Source organism: Tiliqua scincoides, chromosome 4 (assembly GCF_035046505.1).
Source record: "Tiliqua scincoides isolate rTilSci1 chromosome 4, rTilSci1.hap2, whole genome shotgun sequence".
NCBI classification, from domain to species: domain Eukaryota; kingdom Metazoa; phylum Chordata; class Lepidosauria; order Squamata; family Scincidae; genus Tiliqua; species Tiliqua scincoides.
In genome coordinates this window covers 147417361-147439785 of record NC_089824.1, presented here as the reverse complement: position 1 = coordinate 147439785, position 22425 = coordinate 147417361, and the positions used below count along the sequence as shown (strand labels likewise).

The 22425-nt window shown below is 42.5% G+C and overlaps 1 protein-coding gene across 3 annotated transcripts in view; it reads left to right on the top strand.

Annotated features, from left to right (window-relative positions):
• The window catches only part of LOC136647714 (cystathionine gamma-lyase-like), a 28571-nt gene extending 11919 nt beyond the window's left edge, over positions 1-16652 (top strand). For 2 of the 3 annotated variants that reach the window (XM_066623432.1, XM_066623431.1), the window contains 7 exons: positions 1814-1871; positions 4548-4625; positions 5193-5345; positions 6133-6254; positions 9623-9675; positions 11571-11709; positions 13303-16652. In XM_066623432.1, the coding sequence (XP_066479529.1) occupies positions 1814-1871; positions 4548-4625; positions 5193-5345; positions 6133-6254; positions 9623-9675; positions 11571-11709; positions 13303-13314 (615 nt within the window). In that variant the 3' untranslated portion in view covers positions 13315-16652. Of the gene's footprint in view, positions 1-1813; positions 1872-4547; positions 4626-5192; positions 5346-6132; positions 6255-9622; positions 9676-11570; positions 11731-13302 lie in introns of those variants that run through there. The other variant, XM_066623429.1, reaches the window with a different exon arrangement.
• The last annotated feature ends 5773 nt before the right edge of the window (positions 16653-22425 follow it).

The following is a 22425-nucleotide window of genomic DNA, read 5'->3' as shown; positions in this document are numbered from 1 at the left end:
GATTTTTGTAGAAAAATTTAGTGGGGGAACTGGGATGAGCATATTAACATTGATGTAAATTAGCTTATTATTATTAGCTATAGAAAATCCCCACAGATCTGGTTTTGTTTCTTTAACAAACATTGGTATTAGTTTTTTTTGTTTTTTTGCACTGAAATGTATTTTTCTGTTTTGGTCCCTTATAACTGGAGAAAGAGGCACTTTCAGGTGGTGCTCCTCTTACATTTAGCAGGGGCAGAGTAACTGTCCTACTCACCCCATCTTAGTGTCTTTTCTATTTGCTGTTTGTTGGTGTTCCTTCTGCATCTTTATAGATTGTGAACTCTTTAGTATTTGATTTTTCTCTGTAAACTACTTTGTGAACTTTTCTTGTTGAGAAGCGATATATAAATATTCTGAATAATAATACAGCCTAGGCTGCGATGTAGTATAAGAATAATATGCCTTTCAAACCAAAGCAGTCTTTAAATTGACCATTCTCAAGGGCATCTTGTCTTTCATATGCATCAGATCACTGGAAACTTTTGAAGAAATAAAGATGACCAGAAACTGGTCTGGGTAATATTTCTTTTACTGACTTGCTCAAGTGAGAAAACTGTATTCCATAGGTTAACAATATAATGTTGTATGAGTGGCATTAATAAGTAATGGATTAATAAGTAGCTCTTTGATAAGTAGCTCTTTAATGGCCCTCAGATTTGCCAGGTCAGCAACTAGGCCTGTAGTGTCGGATCATTCCAGATGCTGAGTCAGCTCTGCAGGAAAAATCAGAATGTTACATCAGCACTGCAAGGACTTTATCACAATATGGCAAACACATTTCAACACAGGTCAATACTGGTACATTATGCAACAATCATGATGATTGCTGTACGATTGTTTTTACTGTTTTGGATATGCTGAACATACTTTCTGGTCTCTTTCTGCTTCACATTTATAGAGCATTTGTAATGTGCGTTACAATCTTCCTTATATTTTGGCAGAGCAATACAGGTTGAGTCCCATTATTTGCGAGCATTTCATTCCCAGAACTCAGGTGGATGGCAAAAATCGCATTAAAGGAAATCCATTTAAAAAACAATGTTCCTTTGCTAGGTGATTTAATAACAGCCTTCCTGACTTTTTGATGCAAGACAGAGTCATTAGGCAGACAATTCATCAATCATTCTCTTTCCAAGCATTTAGAAAGGCTTCACTCCAAGCCAGTGACCCCTCCCTTCAGCCAGAGCACAGTGCTGGGAAAATGCATACTGATTATCTTTCATGTGCTCAGGGGAAAGGAAGGGGTCGCTTGCCTTGGTGTGAAGCTGTTCTAAGTGCCTGGAGAGAGAATGATTGATGGATTGTCAGCTGAATGCCCTCTCTGGCTGCCCTATCATTGAAAAGTGCTCTTTTCACAATTAGTAGGAGCCACACCATGTTCACACCATGGGCTGATTTTTTTTCCACTTTCTGTTTTACCCTCCCACATAGAGTTCCCTACCCATTTCCACGTTTTTCATCCTACCTTTTTCTCTAACATGTTCTTTCCCCAGACCAGTATTCCATCTTCTCCCCACCCCACCCCTCACAAAATACTCCTGCCTTTCAGACAAGAGCTCTTGTTCACTAGAGACCATGAATTCCCTTTGGGAGAAGGGACTGTACATGAGACTCAGTGACACTTATACCTCAGTATAACTGACACTTTTGTGGCACACTGGTTTCAGTATACTCCAGGATTAATTTTATAGTTTCAATGGATTATGTCAGCACACACGAAAAAGGGAAATTGGATAGGAAAGCCTCATGTGCTTTTTAAATTTTCTTTTAGCGTCCTTTGTCGCTAGGAGCAGACATCTGTATGTATTCAGCAACTAAGTACATGAATGGTAAGTGGTTGGTGTTATGTAAAATGTTCATGTTATTTCCTATTTATTAGAAAGCATCACAAAATTACTTTTATATCTTTTACAGGGGATTTCCTTTGTAATTTGGGGACCAGAAAGCTTAAACTTGTAGCAAAATTACTTATACGGGGGAATCTGATGGCTGCATAGGCAATGCTGGATTCTAGCATTCTCTCCACAAGTCATCAAAGGAGAAGGAAGCAGCACTAGGCACTGAGAGGAGAATAAGGAGGGCTTACTTATCTCCCTTGTTGTCTGCCTCCTCCCTCCAATAGCTGGGAAAGAGCAATGGTAAAATTAACATTATTGTTATAAATGATATCCTTTTTAAGAGTCTGGAGGATGGGGGAGGAAAAAGCAGATCCTTCAGGATCAGCAATAGCAAAACTTAAATATCAAGGATGTCCCTTAGGAGTTTAGAGGAGTACGCAGTTATGCAGGTGGGGCTACAGCAGTTTGCTGTTGTAAGAGGCCATATGGCAGGACAAAACAGTGTGCTGCTGGCAGCCCACTGTCACTGCTGATGACCTGATCCAGCACAGTAAACCAGTGAGGGGGAATGGATCATGAGTGGAACCATGCATTCCAGGGAAGAACTGGGGTGGGGAGAAGACAGGAGGGGGTAGATCTGGCAGCAGTGTCGCACACCAGATCTTATCCCCTCTTTCAGAAATCTCCCTGCTCCTTTTCAAAATAGGTGACATGTCCAAGAAGATCAGTAAGTAAATTCTTTTTACTTACCATCCATTTGCCTTCAGATCGCCTAGTAGGATGCAGTACATGCGTTTTTGGCGCAGCTGCATTGGAACTGGTGATGGGCGGTAGGAATGGGCTGTTAGTGTACATACAGCACAATCCTATGGATGTCTACTCAGATTTAAACCCAGCTTAGTTCAATAAGACGTACTACCAATGTCAGGTGGCTGCCTTATTCCTTTTTCAGTAGTGGCATTGTAGTGCACAATGTGCCTGTTCCTTCTGCCAAAAATATATACACAATGATGATTACCTAGACTGGTTTCACTCCTGTGTTTTGTCTTTGATGTTTCCTTAATGAACAATAAAGCCACAAGGGAGTTGCTTATCCACTTGTTGAATGAGGAGTCTTTTCATTTGCAGACCCTTTGCTCTTCCATTCTTGTCTCAAGAGTTAAAAAAAATTCCCTGAAATCTTTGAGAGGCATATTTATTAAAAATGATAATGACCAGGATTAATATCTTTCAGGCACATAGAAATGTTGCTTGCACCATCTAGTGGTTATTCTGGACTGTTTTCTTTTGAACTGCACATTTCCTGGTTGTATGCTTTTGAAACCTTGTTTCAAGCATGCTCTGCTGTGTGGCATAGTGGCTGCTGTTGCTTGTTCACATGTTATACTTCAGGATGCAACTTGTAGTTTGGGCACTGCCATCTTGTGTCTCACAATAACACTCAGAGCAGTGGTTCCCCAACTTTTCAGCATCTGGACCTACCTAAAAACAAGTTTCACTTTACCAGCCACTCAAGCCTCTGTGGCTGTAGTGGTGATTGGGCAGCAGCACTCCCCCTTAGTAGCAGGTTCTTTAACCCTTGATGCACATAGCCTAATCTACCCTGTCAGTTTTGCGAACCACCAAAAATTGGGTCATGACCCACTGGTGGGCCACAGGCCCACAGTTAGGAACTACTGTCTTAGACTAAATACTATAATCCAGGTGTACAGGTTGTGCACCCAAATACGCCTTGTGCAACCAGAAAAGCACATCTGCTCATGCAAGGCAGCCCCCTGATTTCTGTTCATGTGCCTCTTCTTGCTGCAGCTTCCAGCACCTTCTCTTACGCTGTTCTGGGTGGGCTCTGTGACACTGAAGTGTAAATTTGCAGGTGTGAGGTGGGGTATGAAAGTCCCATTATGTAGTCTGAATTTTATTTGTGCTGCCCCATGAATATAAAGGGTTCCAGAGTACTTTAAATTTTAGTATATTGTTCAAAATATATGCTTTGTTTTGTCATTTGAATCCTCAACATGTGATATGCATTTACCTACAGTGTTCACATGTTAGAAAACTAGGTCATGACTCCATACTGAATTGTTATAGCCACACTTTGAAGAGACACTTGCCCAACAGGCTGAGGCAAAGAAGGAAGGCCCATAGCCAGGGAGACAAACCAGGGACAGACTACATTTGCGATCAGTGTGGAAGGGATTGTCACTACCGAATTGGCCTTTTCAGCCACACTAGACACTGTTCCAGAACCACCATTCAGATACCATAGTCTTCCAAGACTGAAGGATGCCAATGATGATATAGCCACACAGTAAGAATTTTGAACTACAGTGGTAGTGTGTGAATGCTGTACAGAAAAAAAGTGACTCTTTCTTTCTTAAATATAACATATGAATACCAGCAAATAGGAGTTCAGAGTAGCAGCACATTTACTGGCATGAGGCATACCAAGGAAAAAGCACCCTGCTTTAGATTGGCTGTAATATTTCAATAAACCGCTTTGGCCTTCAGGGCTCAAGGAAGATGGCAACAAGAAAAATCTGGCATCTTATCCTCAAATTACAGTGGAGGAATGTCAAGCAGTAGGGAAATGAGCAACTGCGAAACCAGTGCCTGTGTTCTTTACACAAACACAATTAACCTTCTGAATTTACCTCCTTGTCTTTTCAGGTCACACTGATGTTGTAATGGGACTTGTTTCAGTAAATGATGACAGTCTCCATGAGAGACTCAGATTCTTACAATATTGTGAGTATAAATCAAACACAACAGCTCATTAATGAAGCTTACTTTGCAGCAGGTGATGTAGGCAGGTTTCTGAAATCTGTCCACCTAGTTTCAGAAATACTTCTGCATTTTTCTGAAAAGTGTTTGTGCGTGAAGTTTATTTAACGTATCAAAAACCTCCCAAAAAATAGATTCAGTTTCCAATACAGGCAGCTTCTGCCATCCACCCACTCCACTTTTCTTTCAGTAACTATCTTCTTCCTAAGATACTTGTATATCAATCAGTACTTTCCCTTAAACCAGTAGCTTCCTTTGATACGTTTGAATTGCTTAGTTCTGTTTGTTTAGGTCTTTAATGGCTTTGATACTGCTCTATACATGAGGCAGAAAGAGGTCAAAAAGAACAAGCAGTAATTTTTTTAAAAGGAGATTAATAAAGGTTCCTTGAGGTTGGATCAAGTGTGACCCAAGAGATCCAGTCACAGATTTCCTAATTATTTTTATTTGTTTATATGTGTGTATAATAAACTTTTTCTTTCTTTTTACTTCTGTGCAATTTACTGAAGGATTTCATTTTTTTTTTTTAAGCCCTTGGAGCAGTTCCATCACCATTTGACTGCTACCTTTGCAGTAGGGGCTTAAAGACTCTACCAATTCGCATGAAACAACATTTTAACAATGCTCTGGCTGTTGCACAATACCTTGACTCAGATCCTAGAGTGGAGAAGGTCATTTTCCCAGGTAAGTTGTCTTTGCAAACCTTGATCAATTCCTGCAGTGTAAACAAATGCCATTGACTGTAGTTGGCCATTCTAGTTCATCTCGGGTTTGGGAGGATGTGGCAAGTTGCATCACTACGCAGGGTCTTTCAGCTAACAGCTTTGAGAGGCTCACAGCACAAGTCTGTGCATGTCAGCTCAGAAGTAAATCCCATTGTCTTCCATGAAACTTACTATTGGGAAAGTGTGTATAGGATTGCACCCTCAAATGGCTAAGTAAGACTGGAGGCAAAAGATGCTTGTGAGTAGCTTCTTCTGTATCCATCTTGCACATTTTTCTCAGAATTCAGCTTTCCCCATAAATCATACTTAGTTCCATGACTTAATTTCCACCATTACCCCCCTTCCAGACACAACACTCCACATTCTATAACAAAAGATTGTAATTGTTACAGTCTGATTCCTACCTGCTTTAGTATCTATCAAATGCTATCAAGGAACCTGTTCAGTTTGACTCTTAGGACTGATTAGGACATGCGTAATGGTCAATTCATATTTAAATATTTACCTTTTGAGTAAATTTGTAAACATCTCTTGGTTTTGGGAGAGGAGAACACCTAAGTGGTTGTTAGCAATCTATAAAACATTTAATGTTAATGACTAATACTGTTTGCTATAGAAACATCCACAGGCAATCAGCCTGTTCCATTTACATCTTCCTTGGGCCACTTCATATTGAAGTAAGTTTGGGGTTTTGTTGTAGCAAGACTATAAATAAGGCCTTTCTGTATAATGGTGACTCATTTTAGGATTGCCTTCACACCCTCAATATGAGCTGATGAAGCGTCAGTGCATGGGCTGTCCAGGAATGGTGTCCTTTTACATCAAAGGCAACCTTGAACATGCCTCCAAATTCCTCAGGAGCCTAAAGGTAAAACATCCAAATATATACTGCATTTAAAAGAGGAAATCCTCATCCTTGCAAGCTAGTCAGGGTGGGGTGTGCCAAAAGCTATACAAGTAATATAGTTATGGGAAGTGGCATTAATGAGTGGCAAGTAAAAAAAGGTGGATTGGAATTAATGGGAGTTATTCCTTGAGGCACCAGGTGCATGCCTGAGTTGACTCAGATTTGTGGCATCACTCTGTGCCAACTGCTCTCCCATCTTCCTCCACAATTATTCATGGAGTTTAGAAAACAGAGGAGCTTTTGCTGATGTAACACCAGCACAATGTTTCTAAAACACCTGAAATAGGTGCTTTGACTCTGTCAAACCACTGCGTTGTCCACGTGCATCACCAGAAAAATGTTATCTTAAATATGGCTGTGCACCCCTGTCACCCAGGGACTTACCCTGGGCAGCGATCCACAGCGGGGAAGGAGGAGGACAAAGGAGGGGGAGCCTAGCCCCTGGGAACCCTCAGGTGAATGCCCTGGGAGGACAAGGAGCCAGCCAGAGAGGGTAAGGCTCCTGGGCCATCACTACAGTCAGCCTACTCACCCATTGGGCGGGGCGGGGGTCTCCCCAGAAACATGGTAGCCCAGGTGCAGCTACCCCTTTTAACAGGTAGGGTGGAGCGTGCAGGAGGAAGACAGGCCCAGGGGGGACCAGGAAGAGGCGGGGCTAGAAGGGCTGCCCAGGAGAATAAGAGGAGACCAGGCAGCCAAAGGGGGAGGAAGCACCTTCCTGAGCTCCGGGAGGTAGAGAAGGCAAAGGAGAGGAGGAAGGTTGGGCCTCTTGCAGCCTGGAGGCAGCCACAGGACGGCTGAAGCCAGGGACTACGGCTCAGAGAGGGGAGAGTCTCCCCAGGGCTATGGGAGAACCCCAAAAGCAGAGGACCCCAGGAGCACATCTAGGCTGACCCCACTTACCTGGAGGGAGGACTATTCCCCATCTGGCCGGACAAGGAACCTTGAGACCTCTAGGCTAGAAACTACCTGGGAGATCGAGAAGGGGAGGAGAACGCAATCCTGACCCCTCTCGTTCCAAGGAGACTGCCCTGATGTATGGACCTTCCAGTGGGGAGCACAACATACCCGGCCCAACTCATGGTGAGGATTGCTGGAGAGGGGACCTGTGGGGTAACTGGCCCCCTTTTCGGGGATTGTTATGGACTTTAACTGACACTGTACGGGGGATGCCCCGGGGGTTCCTGTGAGGAAACAGGGCCCCTCAGATGAATGTAAAAACCGCAACTAAAGTAAAAAAAGGTCAACAAACCCCTTTTTGCGGCTCCGCATTCTTTGCGCCGGCCAGGGAGAGACTGGGCGGGCCTGGACTGCACAGTAGACACAGCATCCCTTGACTCCGCCTCCAAGATGGACATCACAACCCTTTAATATTCTCTTCTTAAAAGTCTGCCAACACTGTTTTATTTGCCTCTGCTTGGGTAAATAGGCTGTAGATAATTTGCACCTGTCTCAACATATGATTATCCAGTAACAAAAATACACACAGAGCTCCCTATTTTGTTTTATAATAAAAATTGTTGCTTAAACTGAGCAACTCACTGTACAAACTCGCCTAGAAATCGAAAAATGCATGACAAAAACTGAGCCTGAAAACCAGGGTAGACTTATACACAAGTCAATAAAGTGAATGAGGCCTGTGGGAGGCCTCTGGGAGCTCCTGGGAAGCTTAGCAGCTGTCTGGTGAATTGCGGATGGGACTCGGCTAAGACACAGGTCCCAGGGAATGGAGAAAAAAAGGAGAATTTTTACTACTAATTAGGGTATTCAGAAGCAGCTGTTTTAACTTCTTTTCCAAACAGGAAGGTAAGTGAAGGCACTTATGGAAACTATAGTCTGTTAATGAAGGTTGCTGCTATGGAAGTACAGTATTGTACTCTTCACAAAGCCTACAGAGGTCCAACAAGCACCTTCATCTCCTTTCCAGTTTGGAGAAGAAGGTAAAATGCCTCCTTGTTTTTCTCTCTGCTGCTGCTTCATTCCTGTCAAGTCATTTTCAGTTTAGGAGTCTGTTTTTTTTAAACACCAGGATGCAATCCTCATTTCCATCTGAAGTTCCAGGATACAATTCAGTGCACCATTACTTAAGAATAACACCCATGGAAAGCAGTGGGTCTAGTGAGTAAATAGGATTTCAACTATGTGCAGCTGCGCTTGCCCACAGTCATTCTTTGTCGCTTGTCTCTCCACTGTGAACTGAATTGCACATTCCTAGTTATGTGTTTTGTGTTGCATGTTATATGTAGAGCCTCTGACTTAACGTACCAGGCACCTTAAAGAAGTATTTGATTAATGGTGCTACTGATATGTTATTTACCAGAAAGTGCACTTTGACAGTGTTTACAAAAAGGTTGTGAAGATCAGAATTTAAAAAGTTAAGGAATAAAAAAGATCTTTTACTAAATTTTTAATAAATTAGAGATTGTGCAGTTCTTGGGTAACAATTACTGGTAGGTTATTTTTCAGGATTGGCTTTGGGGAAAATCAGAGAGTATTATAGTCAGGTACCCCCCTAAGTTTAACCCCAACTTATCCGAGAGTCGTACAAAATTCCATGATTTTTATTTCAAAACCTTCCCTCATCTTATCTGTTAGATCGACTTATAGGCAAGTATCTGCAGTAATCTTTCACCACTTCTATAAACTCAGACTTTGGCAAGTTTCCACAGGAATGTTACAGCAACCCCAGAGAATGTCTTAACTATGTACCTCTGGAGTTCAGATCTTGGCAAATATTTGGTAAACATAGAATGATGTCCTTAGTATGTCTACTATGTTGTGATGGAAGATAGTGACAGACGTGGCTTACTGGGCCTGAGGTTTATCTGGAACCTAGAACTGAGCCCAGAAAAATTATTATTATTATTATTATTAACCAAATTCTTATATACCCAGAGAAGCAAATTCAATCAATCTTCCAGACTGTGTTTTATTACCTTAAGTTGTAACACTTCAGAACTGTTTTTTCTGCTTATAAGGCTGCAGTCCTGTACATGCGTACTTGAAAGTAAGTAAATTCTGAGACTTACTTCTGAGAGGACATGCCTAGGATTGCACTGTAACTGCCTAGTATATGTGTTTTAAATTTATAATTATTCCCAAAGATATGGTACTTTGTCATTCAAGATGTCCAGAAGGTCCTCCAAAATGGAAAACAGAAAGTGCTTATATTCATTTTCACATGGAGAACTACATTGCATTTGGGTATCTATTATTTATTCTGCTGAAAGAATTCCTCTTACAGCCCGATATTACAGAGTCTCATGTTTTTGAATGAAGAACAGAACAAATGTTTGTTCGAATGGAACATTTTCTATTCTTTTCTTTAGCTTTTCACACTGGCTGACAGTCTCGGAGGATATGAAAGTCTAGCAGAGCACCCGTAAGTGAAGTGAATCTGAAATCTTTGTAGGGATCAGTTTTGTTTAAAATGCATTTTTCTTCTTCATACAAAGAAGGTCCAACTAATGAATACAGCAGATCTTCACATAAAGTTGTTTCATTCAACATTGTTTTGTTTTAGTAACCAGTTCTCAATCATCTGACCTCTGTGTCCTCTGCAGATTCACACTGTAGAGCTATCCGAAGTCATTTCAGGGTTGTGCTAGACCCGTGATCCCCTTCCTTGGCATTGTTGTGCCCCAGAATTTCTTGTGCAAAGCATTCTGGTGTGCGACAGTGCTTTGTGGTATGATAGGAAAGTACTCAGCAGGCCTGCCACTTGAGAGAGTGTCATTGAGTCTACCTATGATAAAAATGGTTTTGTTATAAGTTGTTTTGCTTTAAATTGCAGTTTCCATAATCCTATAGCCAACTTTAAGTGAGGACTTGCTGTACATATTTTTTTCTAGTATTTTGAATCAAAATTACTGTGTTTGAGGTTCCTTCTAAATAAAGGAGCTGAATTTGCAAACTCAGAGTGGTCACCTAGTCTCTACTAGTCATTCACAGGTACACTCCTCCTTTATAGGCCCCCACTCCCTGGATTTGTTCTCTGCATGACTGCTGGCCAGTCCTGACACACCCATGCATACTCACTCTCATAACAAAAATGGCAACTCTACATGCTCAGAAAACAATATCACTTCAGAATCAGATGGGGATTTGCACAACTGAATGTTCACATCCCAAAGTCCATGCACATAGAAAACTAACAATTCAGGGGTGGGAACATTGTTCCCTGACACACAGCATAATGCTAATGATATATATTTGGGGCTTTCTCTTTCCCTGACATGCCAGCTGTCCATGGCAGAATTGGTGCAGTATTTTTTTTTTTAAACATTTGGTAATCTCCAATTGAGACACGATATTACACCTCCACTTCAGTCTCTCAATTACAACAAAAGTCTACTGTTGAAACTGTCCAAAGTTACTTGATCCTTGCATAATCGATACAGAAACTAAATTCTGCCCATGGAGTGCAACATATAATTCTGCAATGGAGTATATTTAAACATAGACACATTGCTGATTGGAAGCACCAAGTAAACACTCAGTTAGGTCAAGATTACTCTCACTTAAACTAGCAATGATGGTGTCTATCATTAGCCTGCCTCAGAGTTATAGCCAGGAAAAACGAGGGGCAGTAAGAATCATCTTTTTTTTCTGCACATAGTGTATATATAACTTTTGTGCTACAGTAGTAAATTTTCCCCTGTGTAGCTTCAGGGTGGCAACAGGAATTGGCACAGGGGGAAGAGATGTTCATTTAATTAAGAGAAAAGAAAATATTTCAGTCACAAAGCTCCAGCATAGCATACCATGCAGTTTATGCCCTAACTGCTGTGCCAGTGTGTGTTCATCGTTCAGTGGTGAACTTGGGGTCATCGGTGAACTCTAAATTAATCTTGTCTTCATCTTTGCCTTCTGTGGCCTTTTGCCTGCAGAGGATCTGTGTGTGACATTGTGGGCGTTGTGCCCATGCTGTGGCTCTTGGAGTTGGTCTAGAAATTGTTTCTATTGGAATAGCAATTCCAAGCACCACTGTGACCAGCCCAGAGCATATGACACAGATTTCGAGGAATGGCCTAGCATGACCCATTGTGGCAGGCCAAGTTGACTAGCATCAGAGTTCTCTCTCTCTCTCTCTCTCTCTCTCTGCTTTTAGAGACTCTGTAGACTTGACTCTGTTGTCAAGTCAGGTCATGGAGTTGATAACACAGTGCATGGCCTTGCCTTTGCTCTTTGCTGCATGTAATTTGTTTTTCTATTAGTGGCATTGCTGCACCTTTTACTGCACTTTTGTGGAATCATGGCCGATCTGTTCTTTTTCAGAGCCATCATGACTCATGCCTCAGTCCCAAAGGAAGCAAGAGAAGCTCTTGGAATCTCTGATACGTTAATTCGCATGTCTATTGGTTTAGAAGACCTAGAAGACTTATTAGAAGATTTGGATCAAGCTTTGAAGGCAGCAGTAAGTCACTCCATAGTTTAAGGGCACCAGTATGAAAGCTTACCGTGCTTTGGCCTTGTAGGTTTTCCCCTATTGCTTCCAAAATTTATAGTAATTTGATAAATTTTGCAACCCTCAAAGGAATCAGTTCATCAAATAACTTCACAAAATGCAGTGGCTCTGTGAACCAAGTTTTGTACTTCTTGCTTTTATTTAGTTTTTATTTAGTTGTGCAGAAGCTTGGCATCAGATAGGGGCCAAAATGATTCATTTTCTGCTACCCACTGCATGTTTCAGAGGGCAATTCAATTGATGTGAAAGCTCGCAGATCTGGAAAAGGGAGGAAGTCTTCATGGTGCTTTCAGAAAAGATAAGGGTAATAATGTCATTAAGAATTTGCTTGGCATATAACTAGGGGCAGTCTAAAGTGGTAAAAACGAATTAGCACCACTATAACTCAAAATTGGACTTACATGCAATAAAGTATGATGTCCTACTCAGTTAACGAAATAAGTGACATAAACTGGGTGTGGAGCATCTGTAGATTGTCCAAAGTGCTTCTAAGCCCTTAATTCCCTTGGAGCTCTGTTGCTTTAACTGGCTATGGAGTCTTCTGAGCATGCTTAGAAGCTGCCAAGGAAAATGCATGGAACCCTATGGAAAGTGAAACTGAGCCACACTCTGCATTTACTCATGAGTAGGCAACCGTGCCTTGTACCATTAGGATGGGCAGGCTGAGAGGAATGCAACACCACCCAAATTTTCCCGATCCGATGAACGCATCCCCAAAAATCCTTGAGAAGGAAGTCCCTACCCCCAAGCTGATAAATGTATTGAACCCTATGGAAAGCGAAACTGAGTTATATGGTTGCATTTACTTGCGAGTAAGCAAATGTTTAATGGTTTCTTACTATGTTGGTGTTTTTTTCCTGCACCAGTTTGTTTTCATAGCAACATTGAATTGCCATTTTCAGTTCTGTTGGTTGAAGTTGCTATCTTCTCAGTGTTAATTTGGCAATGTTTTGTTTGTGTTTGGCAGCATTAGGTTCATTGCACTTAATACAAGTAGCATGAAAATCTTAAATAGCTCCCAGAAGTTTAATGCAAGTAGTTGACTATGTAGTTTTGCTCTTCTGGGGTGTGTGTGTGTGTTGTTCCTGTGACTACCTCTGCTGACTGCCACTGGCATAAAACACATAGATATTGCCTATCTGACAGTGATTACACTTGATAAAATGCTTTAAAATAGATTAAAATATTAATTTGGAATAAAAACACATAACACTGCTTTCAGCCCCCCCCCCCTTTTTAGGGTAACACCACCTTCCATGAAGAAATAAAACTGTTTTAGACTGTGTCTAGTCATAACAAAAAGTGTATCAAATTTCAGCAATAGCAATGCTTCTTTGGTAAAGCAGCCAAAATAACTTTAAAGCCTATAATACATTTGGCTGTTGACTTCTTCATTCTATCTAATGTAGCTGAAGAAGACAGGAATCTCAAGGCTTAGACTAGCACGCAATCCTCTTTGTGTACCAGATGAGTTTTCTTGATAGTAATTCAAATTGCCAAAGAAAAATAGTGATACAATTACACTTTTTTCATTTGTCACAGGTTCCTGAGTAAACAAACCATAACTAATCTTTGAAACTTCATTTAATTTGTGCATCTGGAATGAAGATGACAAGGTGAAAAACTCAGCTACTCACAAATTTTCCTTGGATTTATCCCTTGACAATGAAGAAAAAATACATGTAATTTTTCAAAGGAATGCAACTTTCAGTGACTCTTTTGACCATCTCCTCTCATTGTTCATCAAGTTCCTTCAGATACTTCATTGCATTGTCATCTTGCTCTTTTGTTTAAAAACAAGTGTCTGCTTTCTTTTGGCACTGACTTGCAAGTAATTATGAACCACACTCGGGTATATTGTGTCCAGTTGTTGGCAACCTTCAGTCTCAGAAGACTATGGTATCGCGCTCTGGATGGTGGTTCTGGCACAGCGTCTAGTGTGGCTGAAAAGGCCGATTTGGGAGTGACAATCCCTTCCACACTGGGAGCAAGTGTAGTGTGTCCCTGGTCTGTCTCCCTGGCTATGGGCCTTCCTTCTTTGTCTCTTTGCCTCAGACTGTTGGCCAAGTGTCTCTTCAAACTGGGAAAGGCCTGCTGCACAGCCTGCCTCCAAGTGGGCCGCTCAGGGGCCAGGGTTTCCCCACCTGTTGAGGTCCACTCCTAAGGCCTTCAGATCCCTCTTGCAGATGTCCTTGTATCACAGCTGTGGTCTACCTGTAGGGCGATTTCCTTGCACAAGTTCTCCATAGAGGAGATCCTCTATGTGTCCAGTTACCTCTAAAAGTACTTAAAATAGTTCATAACAGGACTAGCTTTAGGAGCTGCAGGGCCCAACTGGAAATACTTTTGCAATGCCCCCTCTACTAATTTTTTTTAGCTCTTAGCTTGAATGGAGCCAACCATGAAAAAAAATCTGTAACTTGTGTGCAAGTGGATAGGACTTCTGTATCTTTAGTGGTTGTGCAGAATAGGCACCTTGGAGGTCAACTGGAGGGAGGAGGAAGTGCACACCTAGCTCCAAGTGCTACCCAACTCTCGCCCATCACTGCCCCATCTGCAGCAGCCTACTCCATAGTGAGAAGGGGAGAGGATGGTGCCAGAAGCTTCGAGGTCTGGGAGAGAGTGAGGAGTGCATGTTGCCACCAGCCACCAGCATCAGTTTCAGACCAAGTAGAAACAGCAGTGAGCAGGAGCTGCTACTGAAGTGACCAAATTTTGGGCCAGGTGGAAGCAGTGGTGGGAGGAAGGGCAGTGCGGGGCTTTCACCATGCACAGGGCCCAATTGGGTGAAATCTCCTCCATTGCCTAAAAGCCGGCCCTCGTTCATAATGCAGTCGTGCACCACTTAACAACAGGGATGCAGACCAGCATTCCTGTTGTCAAGCAGGGCTTGACATAATCCAAACTTTCCGGGGCAAGGGGATACTCTGTCCCCCCTCACCACTGAACAAGATTACTGAGGGATTGCCACTGCAAGCTAGCCTTAACTTGTTGTGCAAGATTATTTTGAACACTACAAACGTAATCACATTTTAATTGCTTGCTGAAGCATGCCAAGGTTTGCCCCCTGCCCATACTCCATAACATCTACTGCTGTTCAAGGAATTTGCATGCTTTCTGGGATATTTCGCAGCTTATTATTATAACATTGAAAAAGGTAATCAAGATTAGCCTTCAGATTTCACTATGCTCCTGCTTTTAAATGGTTTGAAAATGGGATGTGTTTTTTCTGGTAGTTCATGGTTTCCAAACATTCTTTAAATGTGGAAGATATGTAGAGTAAGTAACCTAAACTCAGGGCCTACACTTTTAAACAAGAATCTGAATTGCTGTTGTCGTCAGAGGCCGTGGTATTCAGCTCTTTCTGTTTTAAACAGACTGGTTTACCCTTGCTCACCCACCCTCAATAAACAGAGGCTTGGAATTAAAACTGTGCAATTATAACAACATGCAGTAGGGTCAAAATTCAAGCTGCCACCCAAGTGTGTGGGAAGCTAATTTTGGGGGAAACTGTCCTAGCCATTTACCTTCCAGTGGTGGGATTGAGTCTTCCATCTGACTTGAGGTGATGCTTGGTCATAAATTGAGTGAGCCTGCCATAGCCAATCCCAAAGGGTCTAGCAGTTGGAGTGGGAATGCCCACAGGCAAAGCCATGTGGATCCACTTCTCCTTCCAGCCAGGGCATTTGCAAGCCAGTCTCATCAGGCAAGACAAGGATGATCAGAGCAGTTGTACCTCAACCCCTGCCCTTGCTGTCCTCAGAATGGACACCTGATGAGTACTCCTACCTATCCCCCCCCCCATATGCTTTCTGCCAAAGTGACCTAATAAGTGACATCCCTAACACAAACACCATAGCAGCCATCCACAGTCTAGGATAGGTGAAAAAAGCTAAAAACCAATCCAGTTGACAAAAAATCCTACCTGGCACTCAAATAAGTGACCACCTAGCCTCAGACAATAAAATTGGGTGGGCGGGCAGGCAGGCAGGCATTATGATCAAATGGTAATTTACAAGGTGATTAGATTTATTTGGTCAACTATTCATCTGGGTGAGATGATCATTGTATTCCATAACCACACCTAACATGTGGTAAGGTTTTCCATACTACTTGAAGGGTTAATGCAGACAACCAGCTGCTACAAAATGAGTAATACCTTCCAGGATGGTTTGATAAATTGTCTGTAAAGGTTCTCCATAACTGCCAGCTGTGCAATAAGAAATGTTTTATTTCTTAGTTTTACACAACAGATATAGTCATGGAAAAATGGTTTCCTATTAGTGTTTTGGTAGAGGTTTATAAAATTACAAGTATGGTATGGAAGGATTAAGGCAGGAGGTCTGGTCTAGAGGGTCGAGCCTCCATTTGCCTGAAGATAACATCCACAGGTCACCAGTTCGAGGCCACCAGCACTGTGCGACCTTGAAGCAGCTGACAAGCTGAGCCGAGTTATTCCATCTGCTCTGAGCATGGGAGGATGGAGGCCAGAATGTGAAACCAGATCAGAAAGAAACATCTGAATGTTGTGGTTCTTGAAAGATAGAACCTTCTTTCAATCGTAAAAGTGTCTACGGGGATTTAAATAGCCTGCCTATATAAACCACCTTGAATAAAGTCTGAGGAGAAATCTGATGACCAAGAAAGGCAGTATATAAATACCTGTATTATTATTATTATTATTAATAATAATAATAATAATAATAATAAGGCAAAATTACCTTTAATGCTACAATGTCAAGTCACTCAATTAAAATTTGATAGCTGAACCTCCAGACAAACAAAAATACTACGCGCTGTATTTCTACAAAATACTTTACTGGTTACTATATTTTTTAAATTTTAAATAAACTTCCAGTAGCTATTTTTTTGCTTCTAAAAGGCATTAAAAAAATTCAGACATATATTTCAGTCCTGTGCTGCATGCTATGGTGTGTGTGTGTGTGTGTGTGTGGGGGGGGGTAATCACGCAGCCTACAGGAGCCTATTTTTTACTTCCTGGTAGGCTGACTGATCAACTGAGTCTCCTTGGACCTGTGCCAGCAATTTTGTTGCCATAAGTCCAAGAAGAGCCAGGGGGCATGTCAGGTTGGAAAGTGGGGGATGGGATCTGAGGAGTTGCTGCCACCAGATTCACCTCCTCCTGGCCATGACATACACATCTGGTTACTCCCCCTCCCTGCCTATAAACCACCCCCATGCCAGCCTACCTGCCCTGGCACTGTCTGGGGTCCATGGCAAAAGGAATCCATTGCTGCTGCCATCTTGCAGCAGCAGTCTCAAATGACCCAGCAGCAGTGTTATCTTTGCAGCATTGCAGCGCCTTTTATGTTAATGGGACACTAGTCCCACTGTTGTAAAAGGCCCATAGGACTGCGTGTTAGAAAGAGAAGACTGAACAAATTGCAACCATTCATTAAGTACCTTCTAGTATCAGTTCAGTTTTGATTGGCCCTAGTTCTGAGAACCAAATGGATAAATATATTTTAAAAAATTAACTAAAAGACAACCAGCAACTGTTTTGAATAGTGTATTTCAAAAGGCTTTATAACAGAGGTCTGTATTACAGGCTATGTTTAATGTTGAGTTCAAAGCAGAGTATGCTGCAGGCTTTCATTTGTACAGAAAGGTTATCTCAAAAGCGTCATAATACACAGTCTAACCCTATTGACAGAGGATTCTCTGCATCCAAATCTACTAACACAAGAACCAAAATTTCTAAGGCTTCATCGTCTGCTTTAAAAACCTGAAAAGAAGAAAGTCGGTGGGAACTCCATTCACAAACCCTCTTCATTGCCAGCATTCAAATTATACATTCACGTAACATTAAAACACACAGAGACGCACCAAAAATAGACATACTTTGTTTTTCCTTTGGTTTCCTTGAATTTTTTGGTTATTTATCGTCAATAGATAGATTCCCACCACCAGAACACATTTCTAATCTTCATTCTGTCTGCAATCCTATCACATAATTCCTGGACCATGTTACTCAGGCACTATTCCTAGTAATGGTCACGTTTGACTTACAGGAAAGCCTTAAAAACAGAAACGCAAAGATGATTTGTCAAATTAAGTGGTGCTTATTTATACAGCTCCTGTCAAGTGCTACAGTGCAGACTTTCCATTTCAGCAGAGGCATTTGCCCTTCAGCAGGAAGCAGACTGTCACCCTTAAACTATTAGATGGAAATTTGAAGCTGCTTTATCTGCCTCATACTAATCTATGTCTGCCTGAGGGCAGGGCTTTCGGTAGGCACTTTGAGCACCCAGCATATTTATGGTTCAATCATTTGGGCCTAAAAAGATGGACTGTACTTAAGCAAACGTCTCAAGTACATGATGATGATGTACTGCATTGCCATACAGTCCCTAACTACATTTGTTTTAATGTTGTGAAATGTAAAAGAATGTTCTTCTATCAAATGGCATTATCAAGTTATTGAGCAATTTTTTCTTCTTATTCTTTAAAACAGTGATCTTCTTCCCAGTAGCGTAGCTGCAGACTCCGCAGTGCGCCGTGTAACTGGCCCCTCCCACTCACCATCGGAGCCATTCTGGGCAGTAATGGTAACATGCAAGAGATGCCGTTTGGTTCAGCAAGCATCTGCACATTGCTGTTACTGCCCAAAAGGACTCCGATGACAAGTGGGAGGAACCACTTACATGGCGCATTCTGGCACCCACAATACTTACTATTTTGCCCCCCCCCAGTTATGCTACCACTTCTTCCTTTTTATTGTCTCTCCCTAAAAATTATAAATTGTCCCCTTTCTTTACAGCACAAAGCCATATAATCAAGCGATAAACCATGTAGATCTTCCATTTATAAAAATCTCAGCATCTTTCTATTCAATTTCCTTGGAGCATTAGGTGGAACACTATTTTTCAATGCATTTCCCTGGTATTAATAGAATTTTGTAAAAGCATGGCTTTGTTTTCACATGTAAGGCTTATTTCTTTGCACGATTACACAGGCCTACAAAATTGAGGGTCAGAAACGTTTTTCCTAAACTTTATGGTTGTTTGATATGAATTTGGTGTGCTGATTCCAAAAATGGCATCTGTTTTGCCCTATCATGTCTAGTTTTGGAGATATAGTATAGCCTCATTAGTGAATGGTTCAAGCAGCTTCCTCATGAGGAAGCCATGAGGAAGCTGCTTGAACCTGGGTGAAATATACCCAGGAATTTAAGGAAGCAAAATGTGTGTTGGCCTGTGTTATCAAATCAAATTGGCTGAGATATAAACCTGATTGTTCTTTGATATTTTCACAGGAACAGCATGCATATATGACTGAAAAACATGAGATAGCACTGTCAAAGGTGCTTCTTGATTTTTTTTGTTGTTGGGTGTAAGCTGACAAATCTAAAGTGTAAATGTGCCAATGTGTGAATTTGCGAACAGGTTTCATACAAAACCACTCATTATGTATAAAAACTGATGGACCAAAGTTTGTCTTAGGTAAGATACAAAACTACCTGTTGGACCGAAGTTTGTCTTAGGTAAGATACAAAACCACCTGTTGCATCATGTAAAATACCCTTACTATGGGCTGGCCTATGCATGAGGGAGAAGCTTGGTGGAGGCACCCATCCCCTGCTTCCAAAAGCTCAGCTGCCTGATTTTGCTGCTTCTCCCCCTCCCCCCCCCAGTTCAAAAAGGAAGAGGGGAATAGAGTTGAAGAGAAAGTGTGGAAGACAGGAAACTCTTCTGACACTACTACTCTCCTCCACACTATCTCTTCTGTTCTGTCCCCTCCTTACTTTTCAAATCCAAAGAGTGGGAGAAAGAAGAGCAGCAGCAGAGGAGGCAGCTGGTACATTTCTGGATAAGGCATTTGGTTTTGGGCCAGGCTAACCCATCCTGAGTAAGGATTTACATTTTTATCAGTACAGGATATCTCACAATCAATTGCAAACCTGGTTCCTGTGCTGCCCAAGGTCAGGACTGCAAAAGCCGCCCTCCCCACCCAAAAATGTCATTTCTGGTTTTTGGAAAAAATCAGAAGTAACTTTTCTGAAGACCTTAGAAGGTCTTCTGGGGTCAGGGAGGCCAAAGGCAGCCTCCCTAGTTCTTCTAAGGTCTCAAAAATGGGCTGAAAATGGGCTCGGTAAAAAAAATAATAATGATGGTGGCAGGAAAGGTCGCAGGTGGCGCCCCAGGGCATTTGCCCCCTGAACTCCCCCCCCCCAGGAATGCCAGTGTTCACAGTGTTTTGATCGCAGCAGCATTTAAGAACATTGCATGGGTGGCCCAATTTTGTGCTGCTCAATGCTGGTGCTGGGTGTCGCAAAAGTGCCATAAGGCACTTTCCTGCAAGGGGGAGAGACAGTACTGGAAAGATGTCCAGGAGGACTGCTGAGTGGCTGGGAGAGGGGCTGGGAGAGGATGGAGAGAAGGCAGGCAGGAGGCAGAACTGGCAGAAGGAGGGCTGGCCAGCAGGTAGATCGGACCTGGGAGGGGGCAGGGATGGCAGCAGAGGCTGCTGCTGGAGCCTATTCGCCCCCCCCCCAGCCACAAAACCCAACATAGGTCTCCTTGGTTCTTGCACCAGCTCAAGGGCTGGGGCAGATCTGAGCACACCCCTCAGGGCCAGCCAGACTTGACATGAGCTAAAGGAACTGATGTTCCCTTACCTTAAGGAGACCTCTGGCAGCTTCCCTGGCCCCACAGGATACAGTGGTGGCCATTTTGGTTTCACTGTACCATTGGTTGTCAGGGAAGTTTAGGATTGGGCTGTAAGAGTCCAATCCTATCCCCCACTATCTTCTGCCATTCAGCTGTGCTCATAGAGAGCACACTGCATACTATGGTGGGGTGTGTGTGTGACTATACAGCTTGAGAGAAGTAAGTAAAAATAGAATCATAGAGTTGGAGGGGACTGTCAGGACTATTCTGCCAAATACCCCTGAGGAAATTTGCAGTCTGAATATGGTAAAGCCTTGATGTGTGGGCCTAAATGTAAGCCCGAGAGCATGTGTGTATATCTCTCTGTATCTTTCTGTGACTCTGATACAGGGTAATACAGAATGAAAGCCATTTATGCTATGCCATTAGAGTAAATCATTAGGGTAAAGAAGCTTAATAGGGAAAATTATATATCTGGACTTTCAGAAGGCGTTTGACACGGTCCCTCACCAAAGGCTACTGAAAAAACTCCACAGTCAGGGAATTAGAGGACAGGTCCTCTCGTGGATTGAGAACTGGTTGGAGGCCAGGAAGCAGAGAGTGGGTGTCAATGGGCAATTTTCACAATGGAGAGAAGTGAAAAGCGGTGTGCCCCAAGGATCTGTCCTGGGACCGGTGCTTTTCAACCTCTTCATAAATGACCTGGAGACAGGGTTGAGTAGTGAAGTGGCTAAGTTTGCAGACGACACCAAACTTTTCCGAGTGGTAAAGACCAGAAGTGATTGTGAGGAGCTCCAGAAGGATCTCTCCAGACTGGCAGAATGGGCAGCAAAATGGCAGATGCGCTTCAATGTCAGTAAGTGTAAAGTCATGCACATTGGTGCAAAAAATCAAAACTTTAGATATAGGCTGATGGGTTCTGAGCTGTCTGTGACAGATCAGGAGAGAGATCTTGGGGTGGTGGTGGACAGGTCGATGAAAGTGTCGACCCAATGTGCGGTGGCAGTGAAGAAGGCCAATTCTATGCTTGGGATCATTAGGAAGGGTATTGAGAACAAAACGGCTAGTATTATAATGCCGTTGTACAAATCTATGGTAAGGCCACACCTGGAGTATTGTGTCCAGTTCTGGTCACCGCATCTCAAAAAAGACATAGTGGAAATGGAAAAGGTGCAAAAGAGAGCGACTAAGATGATTACGGGGCTGGGGCACCTTCCTTATGAGGAAAGGCTACGGTGTTTGGGCCTCTTCAGCCTAGAAAAGAGACGCTTGAGGGGGGACATGATTGAGACATACAAAATTATGCAGGGAATGGACAGAGTGGATAGGGAGATGCTCTTTACACTCTCACATAATACCAGAACCAGGGGACATCCACTAAAATTGAGTGTTGGGCGGGTTAGGACAGACAGAAGAAAATATTTCTTTACTCAGCGTGTGGTCGGTCTGTGGAACTCCTTGCCACAGGATGTGGTGCTGGCGTCTAGCCTAGACGCCTTTAAAAAGGGATTGGACAAGTTTCTGGAGGAAAAATCCATTATGGGGTACAAGCCATGATGTGTATGCGGAACCTCCTGATTTTAGAAATGGGTTATTTCAGAATGCCAGATGCAGGGGAGGGCAGCAGGATGAGGTCTCTTGTTATCTGGTGTGCTCCCTGGGGCATTTGGTGGGCCGCTGTGAGATACAGGAAGCTGGACTAGATGGGTCTGTGGCCTGATCCAGTGGGGCTGTTCTTATGTTCTTATGTAAAATGCTCAAATGCTGGAAAAAAACCCTAAAAGCCATATTACTGTCTCTGTTTGAAAAAGGTTTGAAACTGCAAGCTCTGACTGCTCTGCTAAGAATTGGCAGAATGTCAGAGTAGCTCTTGGCGGCAAAACAAGAGATAAAACTTATTTTGCAAACAGAAAGCCTGTATTGTTCCTCTAACACAGATAACAATGAACAGAGAATGTCCATCATAGGGAAAAACAGTTTGCAGTTTAAAATCATTATTCTTTCAGGCTTTTTAAGAGCAAAGGATAGCATTACA